The 27,620-nt window shown below is 48.1% G+C and overlaps 1 protein-coding gene across 4 annotated transcripts in view; it reads right to left on the bottom strand.

Moving 5' to 3' along the window:
• Positions 1 to 27,620, bottom strand: part of myo7aa (myosin VIIAa) — a 226,564-nt gene that overhangs the window by 82,093 nt on the left and 116,851 nt on the right. For all 4 annotated transcript variants that reach the window (XM_085999675.1, XM_085999676.1, XM_085999674.1 and 1 more), the window contains 6 exons: positions 26,823 to 27,033; positions 25,767 to 25,902; positions 20,246 to 20,352; positions 12,037 to 12,174; positions 9,577 to 9,735; positions 7,131 to 7,223 (listed from right to left, as the gene is read on the bottom strand). In XM_085999675.1, the coding sequence (XP_085855801.1) occupies positions 7,131 to 7,223; positions 9,577 to 9,735; positions 12,037 to 12,174; positions 20,246 to 20,352; positions 25,767 to 25,902; positions 26,823 to 27,033 (844 nt within the window). The remainder of the gene's footprint in view (positions 1 to 7,130; positions 7,224 to 9,576; positions 9,736 to 12,036; positions 12,175 to 20,245; positions 20,353 to 25,766; positions 25,903 to 26,822; positions 27,034 to 27,620) is intronic.

The following is a 27,620-nucleotide window of genomic DNA, read 5'->3' on the forward strand; positions in this document are numbered from 1 at the left end:
AAACCAATCTCAGCACTGTCACAACAAGAACTAGCATTTATATAGCACCTTTAACGCAATAAAACCTCCCAAGACACAACTGTCAAACAATATTTGACACCAAACTGTATAGAGAGAGATATTAGGGCTGGTGACCAAAAGCTTGCTCAAAGAGGTAGGTTTTAAGGAGCGTCTTAAAAGAGAGGTGGAGAGGCAGAGATGTTTAGGGAGGGAATTCCAGAGCTTAAGGCCCAGGCAGCTGAAGGCACGGCCGCCAATGGTGGAGCGATGAAAATCGGGGGATGTGCAAGAGGTCAGAATTGGAGGAGCGCAGAGATCTCGACAGAAAACAAGTAAATAATTCCTTGTCCGTGGGATCACTCATTAGTGAGTTCCTAACTAAGAATTGCCACAGAACCCTCTTTATCCCTGGACAATTGTTGGAATGAAGCTGACAGCAGGTATTGCTTCAAAGCCCAATAAGGTTTGTCAATCTCGACCCCACCCTACCCACCTTCTCATCACATCCCTCAATCCTTTCCCTCCCTCTCCAGCAATGCATCAAGTTGGCTCTTAAAATCCATTTAATTTCCTTCAATATAGAGAGTTGATTACGTTTTGTGCAAAAGAGGTTTCTTACTCCCCAATTTTAAAAACTTGCCCCCTCTGGTATTTCACCCCTTTGCTACAGAGAGCAATTTTACCTGGGACAACTTTGGGAATTTCCCTCAATCTTCAATTAGAGCAAAAGATCATCTTGTAGGGGAAGGGGATGGGGGGGTTTGACATTACTAGGAAGTGAACTAACGTGTGGGCATTGGACCAATGCCTCGGGATTAAAATGTAATAAAATAAAATATGGTCACCGACTCTGTACCCATTTGGTCTCGCAGTTTAATCCAGTGCACGATCTCCGTGTGGAACTGCATCAACCTTTTCCAGCATTCATCAGAGTGCAAGGGGCTGAGAATTTACTTTTAAAGCCAACAAGTAGGGGTGCTCCCACCGCTCCATTTCAGAGGTGAATGGGACGGAACAGAACACAGCAGCATGCTCCCACACCTTCCTTCTTAGGCAGTCCCTCAGAACCGAGGATGACTTGCTTCCACATTAAAAATGAGTTCTCAGGTGACTGATGAGTCCAATGCGGGACCTACAGTCTCGGTCACAGGTGGGGCAGATGGTGGTTGAAGGGGCGGGTGGGTGGGGTGCTTGGGTTGACGTGCGCTCCTTGCGCTTGGCTTCCGCTTGCTCCCAGCGAAGAGGCTCGAGGTGTTTGGCGCCTTCCCTGATGCTTCTCCTCCACTTTGTGCGGTCTTGGGCCAGGGATTCCCAGGTGTCGGTGGGGATGTTACACCTTTTCAAGGAGGCTTTGAGGGTGTCCTGGAAGCGTTTCCTCTGCCCACCTGGGGCTCTCTTGCCATGCCGGAGCGCAGAGTAGAGCACTTGTTTTGGGAGTCTCGTATCGGGCATGCGGACAATGTGACCCGTCCATCGGAGCTGATCGAGCGTGGTCAAAGCTTCGATGCTGGAGATGCTCCCACACACCTGTACACTGACCGAGCTTCCCAAGCAACCTGCGGTCCAGCAAAAGACCGAACCAACTTCGAGACACCACTCCAAAAGTCTGGCAGGCAGAACAAGAGTAAAGCAGGACTGGGTTCCTTAGTCAAAATAACCCAAAATATGCTTCATGGGTGAAGGGGGGAGAACATTAAAACCACACAGTACTTTACAGCAAATATATTATGCTTTTTTTTTTTCTTTTGTGCTCAAGGTAAGGGATCTAACTGCAGGACAATGCAACACTTATCCACTTTTGACATCCAATGTTAGTGTTGCCAGCTCAGGTTAGCACAGACTAGATGTAGAGCAAAGGACCTTGAGTCTGCCCCCAATACTACACCGTAGCCCCAGTCTCAGAAGGGCACATTCTACTGCGCCAAGGAAACACTCCCAGGGTCTTCATAACTAATAATAAGAAATTTAATTAATTATATAGAATGGAGCAGGTGATGTGTTACTGTTGCGAGATGTGGGAGCCGGTGAACCCCATTGAGGCTAACGGTGATTACATCTGCGACAAGTGTTTGCTGCTAGAGGAACTCAAGTTCCATGTTATGGAGCTTGAGACCGAGCTTCGGACACTGCGACACATCAGGGAGGGGGAGAAGTTCCTGGACTCTATGTTTCAGGAGATGGTCACACCTATGAAGTTAATTACTGCAGATGTAGTCCGTGGTCAGGGACAGGACGGTGTGACTACGAGTGAGGAAGGTACAGGGATCCAGGATGTAGTGTTGAAGGAGACGCAGCCCTTGTTCTTGTCCAGCAGGATCGAGGTTCTTACTCCCTGTGAGGGCGGGAGCGGGGACTGCAGGGAGGATGAGCAACCTGGCCACAGCACCGTGGTACAGGGGGCCATTCAAGTGGAGGGAGTAAAAAGAAATGTTGTAGTGGTAGGGGATAGTATCATTAGGGGGATAGATAGGGTTCTCTGCAGTCAAGAGCGGGAGTCCCGAAGGCTGTGTTGCCTGCCTGGTGCCAGGGTTAAGGACATCTCTTCTGGGCTGGAAAGAAACTTGCAGTGGGAGGGGGAGGATCCAGTTGTCGTGGTCCATGTTGGTACAAACGACGTAGATAGGACAAGGAAGACGGTTCTGTTAAAGGAGTATGAGCAGCTAGGGGTCAAATTAAAAAACAGAACCTCAAGGGTAATAATCTCTGGGTTATTACCTGAGCCACGAGCGAATTTGGCTAGGATAAATAAAATTAAAGAGTTAAATGCGTGGCTCAAAGACTGGTGTGGGAGAAATGGGTTTTGCTTCTTGGGACACTGGCACCAGTACTGGGACAGGAGGGAGCTGTTCTGTTGGGACGGACTCCACTTGGCCAGTGCTGGGACTAGAGTCCTGGCGAATCATATAACTAGGGCTGTAGAGAGGGCTTTAAACTAATTAGTGGGGGGGAGGTTTCTAGAGAGCAAATCATAGAAATGACAACAGAGAAGGTCATAGACTTAGGTAGCAGTGGGGGAATTAAAAAACAGAATGTGTCAGGAAGGGACAGAAGGTATGGAGTAAAAAGTAAAGTAATAAAAAGGGAAAAAACAGGAACTAAGTGTTACAAAACATATTTGAAAGTTCTTTATCTGAATGCACGTAGCATTCGTAACAAAATGAATGAGTTAACGGCACAAATAATGACATATGGGTATGATCTTGTGGCCATTACAGAAACATGGCTGCAGGGTGACCATGACTGGGAATTAAACATACCAGGTTATTTAACAATCAGGAAGGACAGGCAGGAAGGGAGAGGAGGTGGGGTGGCTATGTTAATAAAGGAAGGAATCACTATAATACAGAGAAATGATATTGGGTCAAAGGAGCAGGATAGTGAAACAGTTTGGGTGGAGGTAAGGAATAATAAGGGGAAAAAAACACTAGTGGGTGTAGTCTATAGGCCTCCGAACAGTTGCAACTCTGTTGGACGGAGTATTAATCAGGAAATAGTTGAGGCTTGTAATAAGGGAACAGCTATAATTATGGGGGATTTTAATTATCATATTAACTGGACAAATCAAATTGGGCAGAGCAGCCTTGAGGAAGAGTTCATTGAGTGTATTAGGGATGGGTTTCTTGAGCAGTATGTAACTGAACCGACCAGGGGGCAAGCAACCTTAGATCTGGTCCTGTGTAATGAGACGGGATTAATTAAAAATGTCCTAGTAAAGGATCCCCTTGGAATGAGTGACCATAACATGGTTGAATTCCATATTCAATTAGAGGGTGAGAAGGTTGGATCTCAAACAAGCGTGCTGAGCTTGAATAAAGGAGACTATGAAGGTATGAGAGCGGAATTAATTAGAGTGGGCTGGGAAAATAGATTAAAGGGTAAGACGGTACATGACCAGTGGTGTACATTTAAGGAGTTATTTTACAACTTCCAAAAAAAATATATTCCACTGAGGAAAAAAGGGTGTAAAAGAAAAGATAGCCATCCGTGGCTAAGTAAAGTAATTAAGGATAGTATCCGACTAAAAACAAGGGCATATAAGGTAGCCAAATCTAGTGGGAGGATGGAAGATTGGGAAGTCTTTAAAAGACAGCAAAAAATAACAAAAAGATTGATTAAGAAAGGGAAGATAGATTATGAAAGTAAATCAGCAAAAAATATAAAAACAGACAGTAAAAGTTTCTATAGTTATATAAAAAGAAAAAGGGTGGCTAAAGTAAATGTTGGTCCCTTAGAGGATGAGACCGGGAAATTAATGGTGGGAAACATGGAGATGGCAAAAACACTGAACAATTATTTTGTATCAGTCTTTACAGTAGAGGACACTAAGAATATCCCAACACTGGACAAACAGGGGGCTCTAGGGGGGGAGGAACTAAATACAATTAAAATCACTAAGGAAGTGGTACTTGGTAAAATAATGGGACTCAAGGCAGATAAATCCCCTGGACCTGATGGCTTGCATCCTAGGGTCTTGAGGGAAGTAGCGGTAGGGATTGTGGATGCATTGGTAATAATTTTCCAAAACTCACTGGACTCAGCAAAGGTCCCGGCAGATTGGAAAACTGCTAATGTAACACCCTTATTTAAAAAGGGTAGTAGGCAGAAGGCTGGAAACTATAGACCTGTTAGCCTAACATCTGTGGTTGGTAAAATGTTAGAGTCCATTATTAAGGAGACAGTAACGGGACATTTGGATAAACATAATTTAATAGGGCAAACTCAGCATGGTTTCATGAAGGGGAAGTCATGTTTAACAAATTTGCTTGAGTTTTTTGAGGAAGTAACATACAGGGTGGATAAAGGGGAACCAGTGGACGTAGTGTATTTAGACTTCCAAAAGGCATTTGACAAGGTGCCACACAAAAGATTATTGCTCAAGATAAAAAATCACGGGATTGGGGGTAATATTCTGGCGTGGGTGGAGGATTGGCTCTCTAACAGAAAGCAGAGAGTTGGGATAAATGGTTCGTTCTCAGATTGGCAACCAGTAACTAGTGGTGTTCCGCAGGGGTCAGTGCTGGGTCCCCAACTCTTTACAATCTATATTAATGATTTGGAGGAGGGGACCGAGTGTAACATATCAAAGTTTGCAGATGATACAAAGATGGGACGGAAAGTAGTGAGTGAGGAGGACATAAAAAACCTGCAAAGGGACATAGACAGGCTAAGTAAGTGGGCAGAGATTTGGCAGATGGAATACAATACTGGAAAGTGTGAGGTTATGCACTTTGGCAGGAAAAATCATGGAGCAAGTTATTATCTTAATGGCAAGAAACTGGAAAGTACTGTAGTACAAAGGGATCTGGGGGTCCTGGTGCATGAAACTCAAAAAGTTAGTATGCAGGTGCAGCAAGTGATTAAGAAGGCCAATGGAATGTTGGCTTTTATTGCTAGGGGGTTGGAATATAAAAACAGGGAGGTATTGCTGCAGTTGTACAAGGTATTGGTGAGGCCGCACCTGGAATACTGCATACAGTTTTGGTGTCCATACTTAAGAAAAGACATACTTGCTCTCGAATCAGTACAAAGAAGGTTCACTCGGTTAATCCCGGGGATGAGGGGGTGGTCATATGAGGAGAGGTTGAGTAGATTGGGACTCTACTCATTGGAGTTCAGAAGAATGAGAGGCGATCTTATTGAAACATATAAGATTGTGAAGGGGCTTGATCGGGTGAATGCGGTGAGGATGTTCCCAATGATGGGTGAAACTAGAACTAGGGGGCATAATCTTAAAATAAGGGGCTGCTCATTCAAAACTGAGATGAGGAGAAACTTCTTCACTCAGAGGGTGGTAGGTTTGTGGAATTTGCTGCCCCAGAAAGCTGTGGAAGCTACATCATTAAATAAATTTAAAACAGAAATAGATAGTTTCCTAGAAGTAAAGGGAATTAAGGGTTACGGGGAGCGGGCAGGAAATTGGACATGAGTCTAGGTTCGGAATGGTCATGGCCCTGTGGGTAGTGGAGTGGGCCCAGGGGCCGTGTAGCCTTGTTCTGCTCCTACTGTGTTCTAATTCTGTTAGATTTCAGGAGATGGTTTTATTCCTGTTCCTGGCTGGGGTGGAGATCGCCTTTACAGAAGGTAAGTACTGTAGAAAATATAGGGACAGAGTGATCTCCTGGAAGAATTTCGATCGCCTAGATGGGTCGGAGAGGAATTTCCCAGATTTTTTTCTCCCAAATTGGCCATTGGGTCTTTATCTGGTTTTTCGCCTCTCCCGGGAGATCACATGGGTTCGGGTGGATGCAGAGTGATAGAAGATTTGAGGTTAGGATCAGATCAGCCATGATCTTATTGAATGGTGGAGCAGGCTCGAGGGGCCGATTGGCCTACTCCTGCTCCTATTTCTTATGTTCTTATGTTCTTATGTTCCCCATCTGTGCGACGCCGCCAATTTACCGCCGATTGCAGACCCGTGCCCTCTAGGAACTAGATTGAGAAAAGTGGACCTGGGAGAGGAAAGGCAAGTGGCGTCAAGGTGCTACACCTCAGGATAGAACTCCAGAATTCTTCCCGGTGTCCTGGCCAATATTTATCTCTCAACCAACATCGCAAACTGATTATCTGGTCATTTTCACATTTCTGTTTGTAGGAGCTTGCTGTGTGCAAGTTGACTGCCGTGTTTTCCTACATTACAACAGTGACTACACTTCAAAAAAGTACTTAATTGGCTGCAAAGCACTTTGGAACGCCCTGAGGTCGTGAAAGGCGCTATAGAAATGCAACTCCATCTTTTCTTTTTTTGCTCCTGGGCACTGTTGATGATTAAGCAGCCTGGTTGGCTCGCCAATGAAACCCGCCCATCACGGAGGGCAGAGATGCATCTCATTTGACTCCAGATAATCCTGCCAGCCAAAGTCCAAACAGGAAGGTTGGCCCTAGCTGAACAAGCACGAGGAGACTCGTGCGATTAAGGGCTCTTACAGCTGGCGAAGACACTTTCATCCATCAATATGGGCTGCATGGGAAATCAGGAGTTCTAACTTGGTCAGCCAGCACTCCCATCGCCCGCACGCCTAGAACCACCCCCCTTGCCGGCACCCTGATTACCCCCTTGCCCTGCCCCACGCTCCCACCCTCCTTGCGCCCCCACCATCTCCCGGCCGTCACCGTCGGAAATGCTCACACACCTTTAGGAAAATCTTAGTCTTTCCAATTTGCCAGTCGCCATCCCGTCCCAGAACGGCTTCTGCTATTCGCTGGCAGGTACCACGCAGATCTCCCTAGGAATGGAGAACATTTAAAAACAAAGAGAAATCTTAATAATTAATAAAACCCAAATCGCTCAACAGGACTAGACAGACTAGGTGCAGGAAGGATGTTCCCGATGGCAGGAGAGTCCCGAACCAGGGGTCACAGTCTAAGGATAAGGGGTAAGCCATTTAGGACTGAGATGAGGAGGAATTTCTTCACCCAGAGAGTGGTGAACCTGTGGAATTCTCTACCACAGAAGGCAGTTGAGGCCAATTCATTAAATATATTCAAGAAGGAGTTGGATATATTTCTTAAGGCTAAAGGGATATGGTGAGAAAGCAGGGACAGGGTACTGAATTTGGATGATCAGCCATGATCTCATTGAATGGCGGAGCAGGCTCGAGGGGCTGAATGGCCTGCTCCTGCTCCTATCTTCTATGTTTCTATGTTTCTATCTCGCATCATGGGGTTCCATCCAATTAGTCGGGCAATGTAGGGCGTTACTGCAAACTGGGTGTTAGAAGGTTGTAGCCACTGCTGTGACAGCTGGGCTCAGTAGGTTGCACGCTTGCCTCTCGAGTTGTGCGGTCCCACTCCAGAGACTTGACCACATAATCTAGGCTGATGCTTCAGTGCCGTACTGCGGGAGTGCTGCATCAGAGGCGCCAACTTTTGGATATGTTCTGAGATCGATAAACTTTTGTCACGCGATGGAATCAAGGGATATGGAGCAAAGGCGGGGAGATGGAGTTGAGGTACAGATCAGCCATGAGCTAATTGAAGGGTGGAACAGGCCCGAGGGGCTGAATGGCGGAACAGGCCCGAGGGGTTGAATGGCGGAACAGGCCCGAGGGGTTGAATGGCGGAACAGGCCCGAGGGGTTGAATGGCGGAACAGGCCCGAGGGGTTGAATGGCCTACTCCAGTTCCTAAAGTTCCAGTGCCCCATCTGTATATTAAGGTGGATGTAAAAGAACCCGTAGGACTATTTGTAGAAGAGCTGGGGAGTTCTCCGTGTCCTGGCCAACACTCATTCCTCACCCGGCACCACTAAACAGATTAAATGGTTGTTTATCTCATCTGCTGTTGGTGGACGTCGATGTGAGGAAGGGCTGATAAGAGGTTAAAAACTGAGCTTGTCCTTTTAGATCAAAAAATGGAACAAATAACTAAAAGCTGTGCGACAGTGGCATCACGAGGGTGGTCACATGGGCTGAGCAAACCTTCGTGTGACCAACACTGAATTAAGTAGGCTGCAGTAACAGGCTGTGCTACTGCGAGAGGTTTGTGAAGGGCAGGGCACAAGCTGGAAAATGCCGATAGAATAGGGATCAGCTGGGAAAAAGGCCGTGCGGAAGATTAAAGCTGACTTGACAAAAGATGAATAGGAGTCGTGTCAAAGAACAGACAAGTGTGGGAACTGGTGGAGTGGAATCGTGAAACCTTACAGGGTTTATGGCCAAGCTTGGTTATAAACGGCTAACTGACTTCACCTTCTTCGGCAGCACCTCCCAAACCCATGACCTTCGCCACCTAGAAGGACAAGGGCAGCAGACGCATGGGAACACCACCACCTCCAAGATCCCCTCAAAGTCACACACACCATCCTGACTTGGAAATATCGGCCATTCCTTCATCGTCGCTGGGTCAAAATCCTGGAACTCCCTCCCTAACAGCACTGTGGGAGCACCTTCACCACACGGACTGCAGCGGTACAAGGCGACAGCGCACCATCACCTTCGAGGGCGATTAGGGATGGGCAATAAATGCTGGCCTTGCCAGCAATGCCCACATCCCAAGAATGAATTTTTAAAAATAATATAGGAAAACCATCAAATCAGACATGTACGGCACAGAATGAGGCCATTCGGCCCATCGTGTCCGTGCCGGCCAACAAAGAGCTCTCCAGCCTAATCCCACTTCCCAGCTCCTGGTCTGTAGCCCTGCAGGTTACGGTGCTTCAAGTGCATATCCAAGTACTTTTGAAATGTGATGAGGGTTTCTGCCTCTACCACCCTTTCAGGCAGCGAGTTCCAGACCCCCACCACCCTCTGGGTGAAAGAAGTTCTCCCCAACTCCCTCTAATCCTTCTACCAATTACTTTAAATCTCTGCCCCCTGGTTATTGACCTCTCTGCTAAGGGAAATAGGTCCTTCCTATCCACTCTATCTCGGCCCCTCAATTTTATACACCTCAATCAAGTCTCCCCTCAGCCTTCTCCGTTCAAGATAACAACCCTGGCCTATCCAATCTTTCCTCATAGCCAAAATTCTCCAGTCCTGACAACATCCCCAGAAATCTCCTCTGCACCCTCTACAGTGCGAAGTTACCAAATCTTCAGTAAAAAGATTTTGATAAAGAATAAAGTCGTTTCGGTATTTACCTGTTTGTAAGCCGGTTTGACTCCAGGCATTAGCACACGATATCGGTCTACAAACTCCACAAAGGTGTAGCGAATGGGATAACCTGCTCTTCGGATCCGAATGGTCTCCATCATTCCAGAGTACCTCAGCTGACGGACACACAGCTCCCGGTCAAACAGCTGTCAAGACGCCAAAAGGTATCGGCTTATTCGAAAATAATTTTAAAAAAATCAGATCCCCCTGTCCTTGATGGCTCTGCGGGTGAAGGCACGATGCAGCGTGGAACTGAGCCAGGAACTGTGGATCAGGAAGGCTCCAGAGGCCGACCTTCCGTGCCGTGAGATGATGGCAGCCACAGTCTCATTCAGAGCCTCAGGATAGGGAATGGGAGGGGAAACAACCCAGGAATCCCAAACTCCCCCCCTGCTAACGCTGTCCCGTGACCCCTGGAGGAAAGGTGGCATTGGTGGATTTCAGGCGAGGGACAGGCCAGATTGTGAAGGCTTTTATGGTCAAATAACCCACCAACACTTGACTGTCCATACAGACATGGATCGCCACTTGGATGGTCATTGAATCCCCTGAAAATCTAATCTGGGGCGACATAGGAAATGCTGGAAACACACAACAGGTCTGTAAGGAGATAAGTTCAGGTGATGAGAGTAGATCAGTGGCCATGAAAATACCCAAACATGAGTGATCACCTTCAGGAGAAAGGCAGAAAAATTGTACATTCATATAGCCCTTTTCCCGACCTCAAAGCCCCAAAGCACTTTACAGCCAATGAAATTACAGCCTCATCTCCCCATCTGCTTCTTTTGCCTATTACCTCAAATCTGTGACCTCTGGTTACCGACCCTCCTGCCAGTAGAAGTCAGTTTCTCCCCATCTACCTCTATCAAAGCCCTTCAATTAGGAATCTAATCTGGGGAGACGTAGGAAATGCTGGACAGACACAGCAGGTCTGCAAGGAGATAAGTTCAGGTGATGGGAGTAGATCTTTTATCCGACATCGAAGGACCAGCTATGCCTTTCTCGCATTTACTTCAAATTCTCCAGAAAGTGCAGGTTTTCCTCCCCATTTGGTACTGGGGAGCCCTCCAGCGCTGAAAGCACTGCCCCTTCAGGTGAGACTCTAGGCCAAAGACCCACCTGCTGGTTCAGGTTGATGTTGAAGATTCCAAGGCACTATCCGAAGAGTAGGGTTTCCCCGGCTATCCTGGTCAACACACTTCCCATAACCGCCAAAGTAACTAGATTAACTAGTTACTCACCTCAGTTGTTCGCTTGCGGAGGCCATTGCTGGGTCGATTGGGCTTATATTCGCTAGAGTTCAGAAGAATGAGAGGGGATCTCATTGAAACTTATAAAATTCTAACAGGACTAGACAGACTAGATGCAGGGAGGATGTTCCCGATGACGGGGGAGTCCAGAACCAAGGGTCACAGTCTAAGGATAAGGGGTAAGCCATTTAGGACAGAGATGAGGAGGAATTTCTTCACCCAGAGAGTGGTGAACCTGTGGAATTCTCTACCACAGAAGGCAGTGGAGGCCAATTCATTAAATATATTCAAGAAGGAGTTAGATATATTTCTTAAGGCTAAAGGGATCAAGGGATATGGGGAGAAGGCAGGGACAGGGTACTGAATTTGGATGATCAGCCATGATCTCATTAAATGGCGGAACAGGCTCGAGGGGCCGAATGGCCTACTCCTGCTCCTATGTTTCTAGGTACAGGGGAAATGATCGAGTAACTAACTGCACTTCGAAAGTGGTCCCGATTTTAACTTCCACCAGCCGGGCGGAAACCGGGCAGAGGCGCAGTTAAAATGAGCCCCCGCCGCTTACCCGAGTGCAGGGGGCCGATCTCACGGGTCGCCAGCTGCTGGCCCCTACCGCCCGAATTCCTGCCCCCGCCCAGGTAGCAGATCTGGCCCGGGTTCGGGAGAAAGTTTATGGCCATTAAGAAAGACTGGGCTTCCCACGTTCCCCTGGACTCTGTTCATTGTCCTATCTGTACCCCCACTTTAATAATCGGGGAGGGGGGGGCACTGCAAGCCCTTTCCACATGATCTACATACAAGTAATTCTTACTTATCTTTAACCACTGCAAAAACACCTTCAACAGAGAGACGGGGGGAGGTTTTTTTCTGTCTTCTAGTTGTCGCAAAAAAAAGTGCATTTGGAGTTTACGATTTCATTACATCTTGCGCTCAGTGGAAATCTCCCAGTGTTTGTTTTCTTTTTATAAACCCCCTGCTCTGTGACCGATAACAACCTCCAAAATTTCCAGGCCTTTCCCTCAAGCTCCCGTGCTTAAAACAAGCACCCTTTCCTTTCCTTTCCTATTTAGTGGCTGGGCAGTGATTTACCCGAACTTTTTGCGATTTATATTCTCTACTCTTATCTCCTCCTCCAAAAATTTCACAGATTGAATAATAACACACGGCGAACCGAAGGCGTTTTGGCGATTTTCCTACCATGGGCTTCTTGTACTCGTTGGGCTTGATGCAGCGAACGAAGAAGGGCTGACAGACACCGAGGGTTCTCATCAGCAGGTCCAGTGACCGCTTAAACTGGCTGCTGAGGGTGGGCGAGCGCTTCCGAGTCTCCGCTCCCTGGGAAGCGAGAAAAGACAATGGAATTTTGAAACACAGGAAGCAATGAAACAACAAGAGACACTTTCCTTTGGAGCATTTTGCTGCCGTGAACTTTGAGGTCATTCCCATTAACTCATGCACCACTGCTCAGTATTTAAAAGGGGGAAGAACGAACTTGCATTTATATACAGCAGCGCCTTTCACGACCCCAGGGCGCTCCCCAATGCGCTTTACAGCCAACGAAGTACTTTTTTTTTTTGAAGTGTGGTCACTGTTGTAAAGTAGGAAACGCGGCAGCCAATTTGCACACAGCAAGCTCCCACAAACAACAACGTGATAACGACCAGACACTGGGGATAACTCAATAGCAAAATACTGCGGATGCTGGAAATCCGAAACAGCAGAAAATGCTGGAAAAACTCAGCAGACCAAGCAACATCCGTGGAGAGAGAAATAGAGTCAACGTTTCAGGTCGAAACCCTTTGTCAGGATTGAGCCAGGACTGACCTCAGTCCTGACGAAGGGTTTCGACCTGAAACGTTGACTATTTCTCTCTCCACGGACGTTGCCTGGCCTGCCGAGTTTTTCCAGCATTTTCTGTTATACTGGGGATAACTCCCCTGCTCTTCTTTGAAATAGTGGCCATGGGATCTTCTACGTCATCCCGAGACGGCAGACGGGGCCTCGGTTTAACGTCTCATCCGAAAGACGGCACCACCGACAGTGCAGCGCTCCCTCAGCACTGCACTGGGAGTGTCAGCCTAGATTACGTGCTCAAGTCTCTGGAGTGGGACCGGAACCCACAACCCTTATGACTCGGGGGTGAGAGAGTGCGCTGCACACTGAGCCACCTTGAAGGGAGGGAGCCATTTAATTTCTGTCTCTATACACTCCCTCCCTCCCCACCGCCCCCGAAAAGAAAATCACTCTCTCATCTGGAAGAGCCAAGCAGAATATGGTCATTATGCACCAATGTGTGTTTGTATAGCACCCTTAATGTAGTAAACCATTCCAAGGCACTTGATAAAATCTGACACCGAGCCACAGAAGGAGAAATTAGGGCAGATGACCAAAAGCTTGGTCAAAGAGGTAGGACTTGAGGAACATCTTAAAAAGGCGAGAGCAGTGAAGAGGTTCAGGGAGGGAATTCCAAAACTTGGCACCTAGGCAGCTGAAGGCACGGCCACCAATGGCGGATCGATTAAAATCGGGGATGCGCAAGAGGCCAGAATTCGAGGAGTGCAGATATCTCGGAGGATTGCAAGGCTGTTTAAGATTACAGCGAGAGGCCATGGAGGGGTTTAAAAACACGGATGAGAATTGTAAAATTGAGGCGTTGCCAGATGCAGCATTGTGAATATCATGTGATCGTAAACGGGACTAATTTTACTCCAACAATTATCCTTCTATTTCCTCCTATACTTTTATTCCTCTTGTAGGTTGTTCACTAACATGCACTGTGGTTAGATTATATTGTTGTTGCAGTCCCCAAATGCCCAGCACAAAGGAATGAAGGAAAAATAACTGGATTTATTATGGTTTTACAGCAGCATCTCTCCTCTTGGGCAGGACATTTGGAGAAGTTGATCGGTTTAAGCTTTGCCCGCCCACCAATCAACCACCCTAACAATGCACTCCCCATTCAGCGAGGGCTACGTGGAATAAGCTAATCAATTAAAACCCACAAATCATTTAGGAACATAGAAACATAGAAACTAGGAGCAGGAGTAGGCCATTCGGCCCTTCGAGCCTGCTCCGCCATTCAACGAGATCATGGCTGATCATCCAAACCCTAGCACCCGGTCCCTACACCGACAGCCATCCCACCCAAGCCCTATCCCCGTAACCCCGCATATTTAATCCCCCCTAACACTAAGGGCCAATTTTTTTATTAGGAGTTGCAAGACCGAGGGCCATCAAGCTCACCTTCCGCTATCCTGGTGGTCACGAGACAACAATAATGGAGTTGTTGACCAATCACAGCGATCAATTTCTATCAATGAGTCTACAACAGACCCAGACACGAGGTGAGGAAAGCCCCCAGTGGTGGAGAGCTTTGGGAACCACAGGTCCAAACTCACCTGTCCCTCCTGAGCAATGCTACACTTACTGCACTTCATGTCTCAAATTACTCACATACTCTATCCCAAAATATGATCCGTTAAGTATTATTTAAATACTATATTTGAGCTACATAATGTAGATTTTAGCCTGGACAGACCACCTCTTTCTATTCTTTACATAGAAATTACAGCACAGAAACAGGCCATTCGGCCCAACTGGTCTGTGCCAGCGTTTACGCTCCACACCAGCCTCCTCCCACCCCATCAACACAACCTTCTACTCCTTTCTTTCTCTCGTGTACTTATCCAACTTCCTTGCATAAGGAGGGGGACCATTAAGAGGGAGAGAGATTTCTTACAAAAAAAGTGACAGACTGCAATCAACGTCCCCCGTGAGCTGCACTGCCTCGCCAAAGCGCAGCCAATTCAAGTTTTTGCACATGCGCGGTATCTACAGCGTAAAAGCCGGTGAGCGGCCTGCGCGGGACCTCGCGGATGACTGCGCGGCCACAGCTTAGCGGGAACATTAACTGCAATCTATTTGAACACGTGGGAGGTACATTTTCACCTCTGGTGCTCTTGGTGTAGCGCAGAGGGTCACCAATCCTCCAAAATACTCCTGGAGTCATCCGGAAATGGTCGCCAATCCTACAAAATACTCCTGAAAGTAAAAGATTAAGGGGGAGAAATTCAGTTGGTTGCGCCACCCATTAGCGCCTTAAGAGGGCGCTAAGTGGGTCACAAGCCAACTGGCGCCTAGGCACAGCACTGCCCACACCTCCCGCTAAATTCCGCGGGGCATTAGTGGTGGCGCTAACCGTTAATGCTGCGCCGCTGCTGTCATCGGTGTGCGCAGCGCCCCGCTGATGCCCCGGCCGCGATATTAGGCAGCGCCCCCTGATTTACCGCCGGACGCTATGTCCGACAGGGTCAGGGTGGTGTACCTGCGGCCAGGGAGGCGCAAATTAAAGACAAGGTGCGGGGCGGCCATTTTTGTTGTTGGCCGCCTGCCAGCACCTGCCTGCGCTCCCGTCCCCAGCCTCCTGAACCACCCCCCCGCGGAGTGCCGGCTGTGCTCCAAGAGCCCGGCACTTGTCTTCGGTGCCGGGCTCTTTTGCCTGCACTCCCGATCCCCGGGGACCCAGCTGGGCCCCAGATCGCGCTGCACAAGGCCCCTCCCCTTTAAGGGGAGGAAGGCCTGCAATACCGCAGCACGACGTGCCGCAGCGTATGGCGCTGCGGCACGTTGCGCCACGATATTCACTCGCAGCGCCCAAAGAGGGATACGGGGCGCCTCCAGTAGCGCCATGCTTCCCTTTGGGGCGCAACCACTCAATTTCCGGTGCAGGGGCACGACTGTTTCTGGGGCGCTACTTTTAGCGCCCTGGCGAGGCTGGCGCCCCAAATGGGGCTTTACTCAATTTCTCCCCCTAAATGTCCTGGACACTGCTGTGAGCAAAACCCAGGAGAAAGATCAAAGTGAGCCGGAGGCGGGGATGGGAGGGGTGTTAAAGAAAAAAAAGTGTGTTTTTATCCTCCTCCATTTTCGTTTACTAGTTATAAATATTGGAGATAGGGTGGAGGGGTGGCTGTTTGAATGGGTCATTAAATATATTTAAGGTGGAGAGAGACAGATTTTTGAATGATAAGGGAGTCGAGGGTTATGGGGAGCAGGCAGGGAAGTGGAGTTGAGGCCAAGATCAGATCAGCCATGATCTCATTGAATGGCGGAGCAGGCTGGAGGGGCTGAGTGACCGACTCCTGCTCCTACGTCTTATGTTCTATGTTTTTGACTGAGGGCGGGGTGGTTGGAGGTGGGAGGTCATGTGATGAAACCGCCAGGAACACAGGCAGTCAGAGTTGGTGCCCCCTAGTGGCTCACTGGGACTGAACGGTTCGAATATTGGGTGCACCGCCCATGATTTTCCATTGGCTCGTTTTAATGGATGGAAAAATAATGAACACACACACAGTGTTTCCAGTACGCACTCCTGGCATGTGAAGCTCTATACCGGGAGTGCGAATGACAAACATTTCCCCCCCCCCCCCGCCAAGGAGCTGTGTTTACTCTTCCAAGAGCGACACACACCAACATAGATTAGATTTTCAACAACTGAATCAACAAGTCTTGCGCCAAATAGTTGAACTCTGGCACATCTGCTGCAAAGAGCCACGACCGGCATCAGTGCCTGATTTTGACAGCAAAACTGAAAGACTTCCACCAACACATTTTCCATGTCTGGCACCTACTGTTAACATCCAGCACGCCACTAGTTCCACCCATGCACCCTGCACCAGAAACATCATTTCACCCCAACCCTGCAAGATCATTTACCATTGTGTCAAGATAATGGGCCGTATATTCCGATGCCTACGGGTGCGTACGAGCTGTGTACACAAACACCCGTAGGGACATCGGAAATGCCGGTTTCAGGCATGCCAAGCACATGCGCTGGAAACCGGCATTTCCGATCTGTCAAGAATGCTCTTGAAGGGCCTCTGCAGGAGGGGGGGGGTGGGGGGGGGGGGGGGCGGAGAAAAAGAGTTCCGCTTTCTGGAGCCCCTCCGCCCACAGAAAACCCTTCGAAATCTTATGCCTGGTAAGGCCTGCTTTTACCAGCATAAGAGTTGAAAATTTAAAAAAAAAATCTTTCACTCATTTATCATTTTTAAATACTTGAAAAAAGTTTATTTTTAGCCCCGTAAAAAACTTTTTTTTTTTTTCAAAAAAAGAGCCCTCAGGTAAGAGTGTAGATTTTTTTCCGATAGGATGCTTCCTGCATGCAGCTGCCTCCTATCAGAAATTACGGGCCATTATATTTAATTCATTGTAAAAACGTGATGGTTTTTTAAAAATGTATTTAATGTTTTACTGTGTTTTTGGGGTGATCTCCATTCATATATTTGACAGGTCGATCTGTCAAGTGTATGAAGGGAGATTCCCTTCTCCTATTGGCTCCCCATGGCCCACGTGATCCCGGGGACACTTGCGAACCGCCTGCGCCCCTGGGATACGTGGACCCTGCGCATTTCGACTGTGGAGAGGCCCAGGAACGGAAGTGTCCGGACCTCGGGAGCCCTCAGGTATGAGCGTAGATTTTTTTCCCCAATAGGAGGCCTCCGCACACAGGAAGCCTCTGATCGGAAATTACGGGCCATTATTTCCTTTCCCCCACTTTAATGTCGTGGCCCAACCAAAGAAACGTCCAGTTTAGTTCCGATGCTGTAATGTGGACTCCTAACTCAAGACTGCGATTGCCCAAACTCATTTCACTTTTACTAGAATGGTTCCAGGGATGAGGTTACGTGCAGAGTCTGGAGCTGCTGGGACTGTTCTCCTTAGAGCAGAGGAGGTTAAGGGGAGATAATATATAGAGGTGTTCAAAATCATGAAGGGTTTTGATAAGAAGTGGTAGGAGGGTCATTAATCAGAGGACACAGGTTTAAGATAATTGGCAAAAGAACCAGAGGGGGAGATGAGGAGAAATGTTTTTTCACAGCGAGTTGTTGTGATCTGGAATGCGCTGCCTGAAAGGGCGGTGGGAGCAGATTCAATAGTAACTTTCAAAAGGGAATTGGATAAATACTTGAAAAGGGAAAATTTGTAAGGCTATGGGGAAGGGGCGGGAGAGTGGAATTAATTGGACAGCTCTTTCAAAAGAGCCGGCAATGGCATGATGGGCCAAACCTTCTGTGCCGCATCATTCTATGACTCTATGACACGGTGTTCCAGGTGGAGTGAAGCAGGAGTAAAGCACAATCCCAAAACAAAACAGATGAACCCACTCCAACTTGGCTGTTTTGGCTTAGCACCCTCAAGAGCCATCGATGGTTAACTTTCAATCCTTGGAACTGGCTCAGACCGGGACTGAAGGGAAGAGCGATAACTGACTGCACTTCAAGAGACCCTCCCAGCCAACATTGCAAACAAATTTTAGGTGATTTTAACAGCGAAGAGAAATGCAAGAGCTCCTACTGCCACAGCCATCTTGAAAAATCTGACATCGCTTAGGAGAACCGGGGTTCAATAATTCATTTGTTAGACATAATTTGGAATAAATGGAAGTTTCATACTGCACCCATAGGGGTTTGAGACCCTTAAGTCTTTGAATGTCAGGGCCCTGTGTTACCAGGCACTGAGGCCTGGGGCCTACCCTATGACCAATGGACCAAACTCAAACACTGGGTGAGAAGTGCCTGGGGCACTAGGAGCTTGAACACCAATTGGGTGCGAGGTTTAGAGAGGCTCCACTGGCAATCCAAATCAGGCCTGCCAACCATAGTGCAGTCAGTGGCCACAGCAAATGAGCACTGCAAGGGAGGGCCGAGAGGAGGGGAAAATGTTTGAGTTATTTTTTCTCCCGAGTGGTCCTGACATCCCTGGGATGAGGGGGTTCTCCGATGAGGAGAGATTGAGCCTATACTCTCTAGTATAGTTTAGAAGAATGAGAGGTGATCTCATTGAAACATAAAAGATTCTGAGGGGATTTGAGAGGTCAGATATTGAGAGGGTGTTTCCCCTGGTTGGAGTGTCTAGAACTAGTGGGGGCATAGATTCAGGGTAAGGCGGCGGCTATTTAAGACGGAGATGAGGAGGAATTTCTTCACTCAGAGGGTGGTGAATCTTTGGAATTATCTACCCAGAGGGCTGTGAATGCTGAGTCATTGAGTATATTCAAGGTTGAGATCAATAGATTTTTGGACTCTAGGGGAATCAAGGGATATGGAGATCAGGCAGGAAAGTGGAGTTGAGGTCGAAGGTCAGCCATGATCTTATTGAATGGCGGAGCAGGCTCGAGGGGCCGAATGGCAGACTCCTGCTCCTAATTCTTATGACTTGGGCCACCCAAGCCTCCTTCAGCTGCACCGTTGGGCCTCAAAATGCCAACTTTGTTTCAGTTGATGTCCTCCTCCCCTAGCCCCCCCAAAAATAAATCCCAGTGCTGTTAATGCAGCCGTCTCCAGTGTTGGAGGACATTGGAAATCCCACCCTGGGACCCGGAACATCTCCCAGCGCATGAGCAACGCTGAAATATTCAGCCGAGCTGACTGTACATTATTTGTACAAGCTCATCTGACTTGGACAAGGGCTGGGATCAGATCATTGAACCCATCGAGTCAGTCCTGGCACAAGTATGTTCTTCCCTCCTCAAGATTGTTACCAAAGCAACGGGTTGAATGGAGTTAACGAGTATAAATATTGACAGAGTATTGGAGGCTAGCGCAAGGTGGAACAGGGAGAGGCAATATACACTTAATGGCACAGTTTTAAAGAGTGTGCAGGGACAGAGGGACCTGGGAGTTAATGTGCATAGGTCCCTGAAGGTGGCAGGACATATTGAGAGAGTGGTTTGCAAAGCATATGGGATCTTGGGCTTCATAAATAGAGGTATTGAGTACAAAAGTAGAGAAGTTATGATGAACCTTTATAAAGTGCTGGTTAGGCCACAACTGGAGTATTGCGTCCAGTTCTAGTCACCACACTTTAGGAAATAACGTGAAGGAACTTAAGAAGGTGCAGAGGAAATTTACCAGAATGGTTCCAGGGATGGGTGATCTTAGCTACAAGGACAGGTTGGAGAAGCTGGATTTGTTTTCATTAGAGCAAAGGATGTTGAGGGGTGATTTGATAGAGGTGTACAAGATGGGGAAAGGCTGTTCCCACTAGTTGATGGTACAAGGACTTAGAGGACACAGATTTAAGTTTTTGGGCAAGAGATACAGGGGGGATGTGAGGAAAAACCTTTTTTTACGCAGCGAGTGGTGAGGACCTGGAACTTGCTGCCGACGGAAGTGGTGGAAGCGGAGACACTCAATGACTGGATGGGCACTTGAGGGAAATAAACTTGCAGGGCTACGGGGATAGAGCGGGGGAATGGGACTGACTGGATTGCTCTACAGAGAGTCGGCACGGACTCGATGGGCCGAATGGCCTCCTTCTGTGCCGTTAGGACTCTATATAAACTCATCCAAACCAGAAAAGCCTCCCTCCCTCCCATCCCCCGCATTAAAAATATGCTGGTTACCATGGCTACATCAGCCTGGAAGATCTGCTTGATGAACTTGTTCTTGGAGGAGTGGACCAGCTGAATGATGTCTCCATGAAGTGTGTCCCGATTCTTCTCCAGAAAACCTAACCAAAAAAAAGAGGCGACAAAAAACGCACAACTCATGAGTTTTCGGAGGGCAACGTCAAGCGGCAGGATCATACCGACAGTTACTGTATGTTGACTGTAACAGGGCTGGTTGTAAAGCACCCTTTGGTTTTTGTATCCTCCTCCTGGACATTAAAACCGGTCATTTATGGAGGAGTCTGTGTCAGATTAGAACACTTGCTCAGCAATCAGGCCTCTAAAATGTGCGAAAACAAAGCAACAACAGCTCAACGACACGGCATGACTCTTCACCCCCTTTACATCGTCAGTCATGGCGTGAATACCTCATGGGCAATGTCCCCTGCAGGCGCCGGAATTTGAAATGGGCCACACAGCCCGCTAAGGGGGGCACACCAACATTGCTCAAAGGTGCCATTCCCTGATCCAGGAAGAATTCCCTTCATTTCAAAATCCCAGGCCCAATAGCATGAAACAGCCGAGATATGCTTACAACAGGAAAATAATTTGCATTTCTGTAGCACCTTTCACCGCCTCAGGACCTCCCCAAAGCGCTTTGCAGCCAATTAACCGGGTACGGTAGCATCGTGGTTATGTCACTGGACTAGTAATCCAGAGACCTGGACTAATGATCCGGAGACACGAGTTCAAATCCCACCACGGCAGCTGGGGAATTTAAATTCAGTTAATTAAATAAATCTGGAATTAAAAAAAGCTAACATCAGTAATGACGACCATGAAACTACCAGGTTGTTGCAAAAACCCATCTGGTTCACGAATGTCCTTTAACGAAGGAAATCTGCCGTCCTTACCCGGTCTGGCCTATATGTGACGCCAGACACACCACAATGTGGTTGACTCGTGACTGCCCCTCTGAAATAGCCTAGCAAAACATTCAGTTGTATAAAGTGGCTCACCACCTCCTTCTCTAGGGGCAATTAGGGATGGGCAATAAATGCCAGCCTTGCCAGCGACGCCCACATCCCGTGAATGAATTTTTTTTAAAGTCTGTTGTAATGTAGGAAACATGGCAGCCAATTTGCGCACAGCAAGCTGCCACAATCAGCAACGTGATAATGACCAGATAATCTGTTTTTAGTGATGTTGATGGCCTCAGGACAATGGGGAGAACACCCCTGCTCTTCTTCGAAATAGTGCCATGCGATATATTACGTCCACCGGAGAGCACAGGCGGGGGCCTTGGCTTAACGTCTCATCCAAAAGACAGCACCTCTGGCTCAAGCTCACTGTCTATGCTGGTGTGTGAATGTTGGCCATTAGGGACAAGCTCTGGAGGCCAGTGAAACTGCACCCCACTGCATCATCACTCTCCGGAGGGGGCAGAGTGGAAAGGTCAAAGGCACATATGGCCAGAATAGTAATAAAATAGCACCAGTCGCTGAAGGTAAGCATGCAGGTGCAGCAGGCGGTTAAGAAGGCAAATGGTATGTTGGCCTTCGTAGCGAGAGGATTCGAGTACAGGAACAAGGATGTCTTGCTGCAGTTGTACAGGGCTTTGGTGAGACCACACCTTGAGTATTGTGTGCAGTTTTGGTCGCCTTATCTGAGGAACGATGTTCTTCCCATGGAAGAAGTTCAGCGAAGATTCACCAGGCTGATACCTGGGATGGCAGGAATGACGTATGAGGAGAGATTGGGTCGATTGTTCTAAACTCCAGCGAGTATAAGCTCAATGAGAGGGGATCTCATTGAAACTTATAAAATTCTGACAGGACTGGACAGACTAGATGCAGGAAAGATGTTCCCGATGGCGGGGGAGTCCAGAACCAGGGGTCACAGTCTAAGGATAAGGGGTAAGCCATTTAGGACAGAAATGAGGAGGAATTTCTTCACCCAGAGAGTGGTGAACCTGTGGAATTCTCTACCACAGAAGGCAGTTGAGACCAATTCATTAAATATATTCAAGGAGGAGTTGGATATATTTCTTAAGGCTAAAGGGATCAAGGGATATGGGGAGAAGGCAGGGACAGGGTACTGAATTTGGATGATCAGCCATGATTGCATTGAATGGCAGAGCAGGCTCGAGGGGCCGAATGGCCTACTCCTGCTCCTATCTTCTATGTTTCTATGTTTCTAAAATTGAGGGAGTTTAATTGTTGTATAGATCTTAGGATGTTACCATAGAATCTTAAATTGCCAACTTCTATTTAAAAGAAACAACTTGTATTTCTACAGCGCCTTTCACCACCTCAGGACGTCCCAAAGTGCTTTACAACCAATGAAGTACTTTAGTGGAGTCACTGTTGTAATCCGAAAGACAGCACCTCCGACAGTGCGGCGCTCCCTCAGTACTGTCCCTCCGACAGTGCGGCGCTTCCTCAGCAATGCACTGTGAGTGTCAGCCTAGATTTTGTGCTTAAGTCCCTGGAGTGGGACTTGAACTCACAACCTTCTGTCTCAAAGGCGAGAGTGCGACCCAGAGCCACATCCAGCACCTAGCGATTTCAAGTGGAAAGGGTGGGGCGGGGAGCGGGGTGTCCGACAAGGATAGGTTTGAAATCCTAGGAAAGAGACAGTTTTGTTAGGGAGGGGGGCAATCTTAAAAGTATACAAAATATTAGATGACTTGCACAAGGGTAAAGCACAATAGTAGGTCTAAAGGTCATAGTGGAACATTAAAAAATTAAATTAGGAAAAAAACCCAGAAATGCTCAATGCCAAAGGAGACAGACACGAGGGAGGATCGAACAGACAGAGTAGAGAGACAGGGCCCGATTTTGTGGATCGTGCAGGAAATGGGCGGGTTCCCCGAATGTGGGGTTCCGACCCGAAAAAAAATGGGTCAGCCAGCTGCACGCAATTTTCCCTCAAGTGGCCAATTAAGTGCCAGCGTGTGGGCAGCCTTGCTCATTGTCCATTTCCAGTCAGAAAGCCCCACAATATGATGTCATCATTCGTGGTGCTTTCAAGGTCCATAGCAAGCACTGCATCCTCTGAAGGCTTCCAAACGAACCATATAGGATGGCAGAGGAGCCTGCAGCAGCTGTGGCCAGTGCCAGACCCCGAGCTGCCTCCAAATTCGACGAGGCTTCACTACAGGCATTATTGGATGGGGTTATGGCCCACAGGGAGGTCCTCTTCCCTAGGTCAGGGAGGAAGAGGCCTCCCACTGAGACCAATGCTGCATGGATGCAGGTGTCAGCAGATGCCAACTCGCTGGGAGTCACCAGAAGAACCTTGGCATTACATCTCTAACTCCTTCCTTTACTCCCCCACAGTACCATACAGAGCCCCCGCCCTCACTGTGGAGGAGGAAGAGGCTGTGCAGCCAGACTCCTCAGAGGAAGCTCCAACCTCTGAGGGCACAGCGTCAGCAGAAGTAAGCGCACCCAGCACCAGCACAGACACTCACACCTCAGGGGGACCTTCGGGACATAAAGTAGTGTTGTCACCTGGTGTTTCACAGCTCACAAGTGAGCCTCAGCAGATTCTGGAGACAGGGACAGCAGTGGAGAGTCCTCGTCGGAGGGCGCAGGACTGTGTCAGCTCAGCTCAGCTGCACTGCATGTTGACCCTCTGCCTCTGGGTCCATCGCAGAGAAGAGGTGATGGATCTCCATGCATAGATGCAGGAGTCTCTGGCAGGTTTTGTCTCCAGGGTCGCCGAGTGTGGAGCGAATGGAGGAGTCCATAGCGACCATGAGCAGAGCCTTTGTGGAGTCATTGGCGCATGAACGCATCACCATGGAAAGGTTGGCAACCTCCATGGAGGAGATAAGTCGCCAGGGTATGGAAAACATGGTGAGTGCTCATAAGGGAATGACATCTCTTGAGGAGCGATGGCCATCTATTGCACAGAGAAACCAGACCTTCATGGAAGTCCTTCTGAGTAGGACTGCCAGTGCAGAAACAGGTCCCCATGGCCCCCTAATGCGCAGCAAGGTGCTCTCAAGCCACTTCCAAGCGCTGGCCCCTTCTGGCCTGTGCAGCTTCAGGTGAGTGAGCAGCAGCCTGGTGCTCATCCTGCTGTTCCTGGTTCTGCTGCTGCTGCCTCTGCTGTTGGAGACCCTCGAATGGCAAGAAGGGAAGGAGAAAAAGGTGTCCCATGCTTCTGGTAGATGCCTCCGCTGGGGAAGCGCTGAGTGAGGGTGGCAAGAGGGGCTTCCCAGGAGCTCACATTGGAGAAATGTGTGAGGCTCCAACCTTCCACAGCTGTGCCTAAGCCTTGAAGAAGTAGCCCCAAACCTGCAACAAGGTCCTTCACCATACAAATGCTCTCCGATTAAATCGCAGCTTTCCCGAATGACCTGCAGCTGAGAGCAAGCAAGCCGGGATGCTTCACGCCAGGTTTCATCAGCAGGGTTCCCCGCAGGCGTGTTTAGCGTGGGGAACCCTTGAAAATAGCAAGGGCCCCTTAAAATGGCATTAAACATGCCAATAATTGCTGATTAGGGTCCCGACGACCAGCGGGACTGATTCGGGTCGCAGAGAAACGGCGGTCCGAAAGTTGGGCAGGGCGGGGAATCAGGCACGGGGGTCGCGGCCCCCTATTTCTGCGATTTTCGGCCTCCGCCCGCCTGAAAACCCGCCCGACGGCTGGCAGAAAATTGGGGCCACAGATTTTCAGTGCTTTAAGAACCTTCATAAAATCATTGGTTAGGCCTCAGCTGGAGTACTGTGTCTCTAATTCTGGGCATCGCACTGTAGGAAGGATGTTGAGGCTTTGGAGAGGGTGCAGAAGGGATTTACTAGAATGTTACCAGGGATGAGGGACTTCACAGTTGTGTGGAGAGACTGGAGAAGCTAAGATTGTTCTCCTTAGAGCAGAGAAAGTTAAGGGGAGATTTAATTGAAGTGTTCAAAATTGAGGGGTTTTGATAGAGTAAATAAGAAGAAATTGTTTTTCACTGGCAGGTGGGTCGGTAACCGGAGGACACAGATTTAAGATAATTGGCAAAAATAGCCAGGGGGGGAGGGGGGGGGGGGGGGGGGGAGTATTTTTTAAAATTATACACAGCAAGTTATGATGATCTGGAATGCACTGTGGAAGCAGATTCAATGGTAACTTTTCCCAAAAGGGAATTGGATAAATACTAAAAAGGAAAAACATTACAGGGCTACAGGGAAAGAGCAGGGGTGGGGGAGTGGGACTACTTGGAGAGCTCTTTCAAAGAGCCGGCACAGGCACAATGGGCCAATGGCCTCCTTCTGTGCTGTTATGATTCTATAACTAGAATGTTAAAAGGACAACCTTTGTTGAGCCAAATAGCCCTCTCCTCCTTGATTTTTCTTGTACTTACACATTACAAAATGCTATTGTTCCCGATAGTTAAACCTGAATGAGGCGTTATCTACAACACCTTAAATGGGGTTGCAAGAGGAGAAAAAAAAGATTAAACTATCTGGGCTGTTTTGGAGTCCGATTCCAAAATGGCTGCTACGTGTACCCCAATATGCTCAACACGGCAGCCTACCTCTTGTTTCATAGTAGACTATCCCAGCAAAATGGCTGATTCCAAATTGAGTTTCATAGTTGTTCTTCGGAGGGATGTAGTAGGTGTTCAGCTTGTGCTGGGAATTCAGTTTATTCAACATTGTTGTGTCCGTACCCTGTCAGGAGATATCTTCGTAAACAGAGTTTGTTTTAAAATAAAAGACACAATGGCCCTTCAGAACAACATATTACATATAATCTCTAAACATGGTTTAAAGGAATACGGAAGCACAGTGGTTATGTCACTGGACTAGTAATCCGGAGGCCTGGACTAATGATCCGGAGACGTGAGTTCATAATCCCACCACAGCATCTGGGGAATTCAAATTCAGTTAATTAAATAAATCTGGTAATGGTGACCATGAAACTACCGGATTGTCGTAAAAACCCATCTGGTTCACTAATGTCCTTTAGGGAAGGAAATCTGCCGTCCTTACCCGGTCTGGCCAATATATGACTCCAGACCCACAGAGCAATGTGGTTATTTCTTAACTGCCCTCTGAAATGGCCGAGCGAGACACTCTGGTATAACAAACCGCTACAAGGACTGCAACGGTTCAAGAAGGGCGGCTCACCACCGCATTCTCGAGGGCAATTAGGGATGGGCAATAAATGCTGGCCTTGCCCACATCCCAGGAATGAATATAAAAACTCTCGCCCAGTTTAGTGGGTATTAAATTTTCCGTTAATGATGCAGCAACTGTCCGATTCTCCCAATGGTTTAATCTGCTCCCAAGGGTGTAACTCATACAGAGCAGGAAGGCCCAAGTCTGGTCTTAGCCAGGGCTGCTGTAATGGTACAACAATTGGATTCATTTAACTGGGTTGAGGAGGAGGGGGAACATAGCCAGGGCTCTTACGCCTGATTGCCATCCCACAATCCTAAAGGCTCAGGTAAATTTAATGCAGTGATCCAGAGAGAGCAGGAAGATGGGGTTGAAGGAACACTCAATGCTACTTGTCCAATGCGCCCTTCACCCTAACCTCAGTTTCTACCCACCTCCTTACGAATCTGGCACCGCAGCCACACCCATACCTTGGGGAATTTGCTCTCTTCGTCGATGAGGGAAATGATGTTCATGGGCTTGAGCGCAATCATGTCGAGTGCATCCTGGTTGTCGGTGAACTCGATGTGCTGCCAGTTGATGTTCTCCAGGTTGTACTCCTCTTGCTCCAGCTTGAAGACATGGCGCACAAAAAACTGCTGCAGATTTTCGTTGGCGAAGTTTATACAGAGCTGCTCGAAGCTACAATGAAGCAGAGGGATACGTTTAAAACAGCTCGCTAAGGAATCCGACACGTGTCTACCCCCACAATCACACTTCTGACATGGAAAGGCTGGCAAAAATTTTTTTTTTTTTTTTTAAATTAAATTTCGGGATGTGTGGACTAGGTGCGTGAATGAGGATAGTGCAGTTGATGTAGTCTACATGGACTTCAGTAAGGCTTTTGACAAAGTCCCGCATGGGAGACTGGTCAAGAATGTAAGAGTCCATGGGATCCAGGACAATTTGGCACATTGGATCCAAAATTGGCTTAGTGGCAGGAGGCAGAGGGTGATGGTCGAAGGTTGTTTGTGTGACTGGAAGCCTGTGTCCAGTGGTGTACCGCAGGGATCGGTGCTGGGTCCTTTGTTGTTTGTAGTGTACATTAATGATTTAGATATGAATGTAGGAGGTATGAGTAAGTTCGCAGATGACACGAAAGTTGGTGGAGTGGTAAATAGCGAGGAGGGAAGCCTCAAGTTACAGGACGATATAGATGGGATGGTTAGATCGGCAGAACAGTGGCAAATGGAATTTAACCCTGAAAAGTATGTGAGGTGATGCATTTT

The sequence above is a fragment of the Somniosus microcephalus genome, chromosome 10 (genome assembly GCF_052327205.1).
Source record: "Somniosus microcephalus isolate GS21.2 chromosome 10, FLI_Smic_1.0, whole genome shotgun sequence".
Classification (NCBI taxonomy): Eukaryota; Metazoa; Chordata; class Chondrichthyes; order Squaliformes; family Somniosidae; genus Somniosus; species Somniosus microcephalus.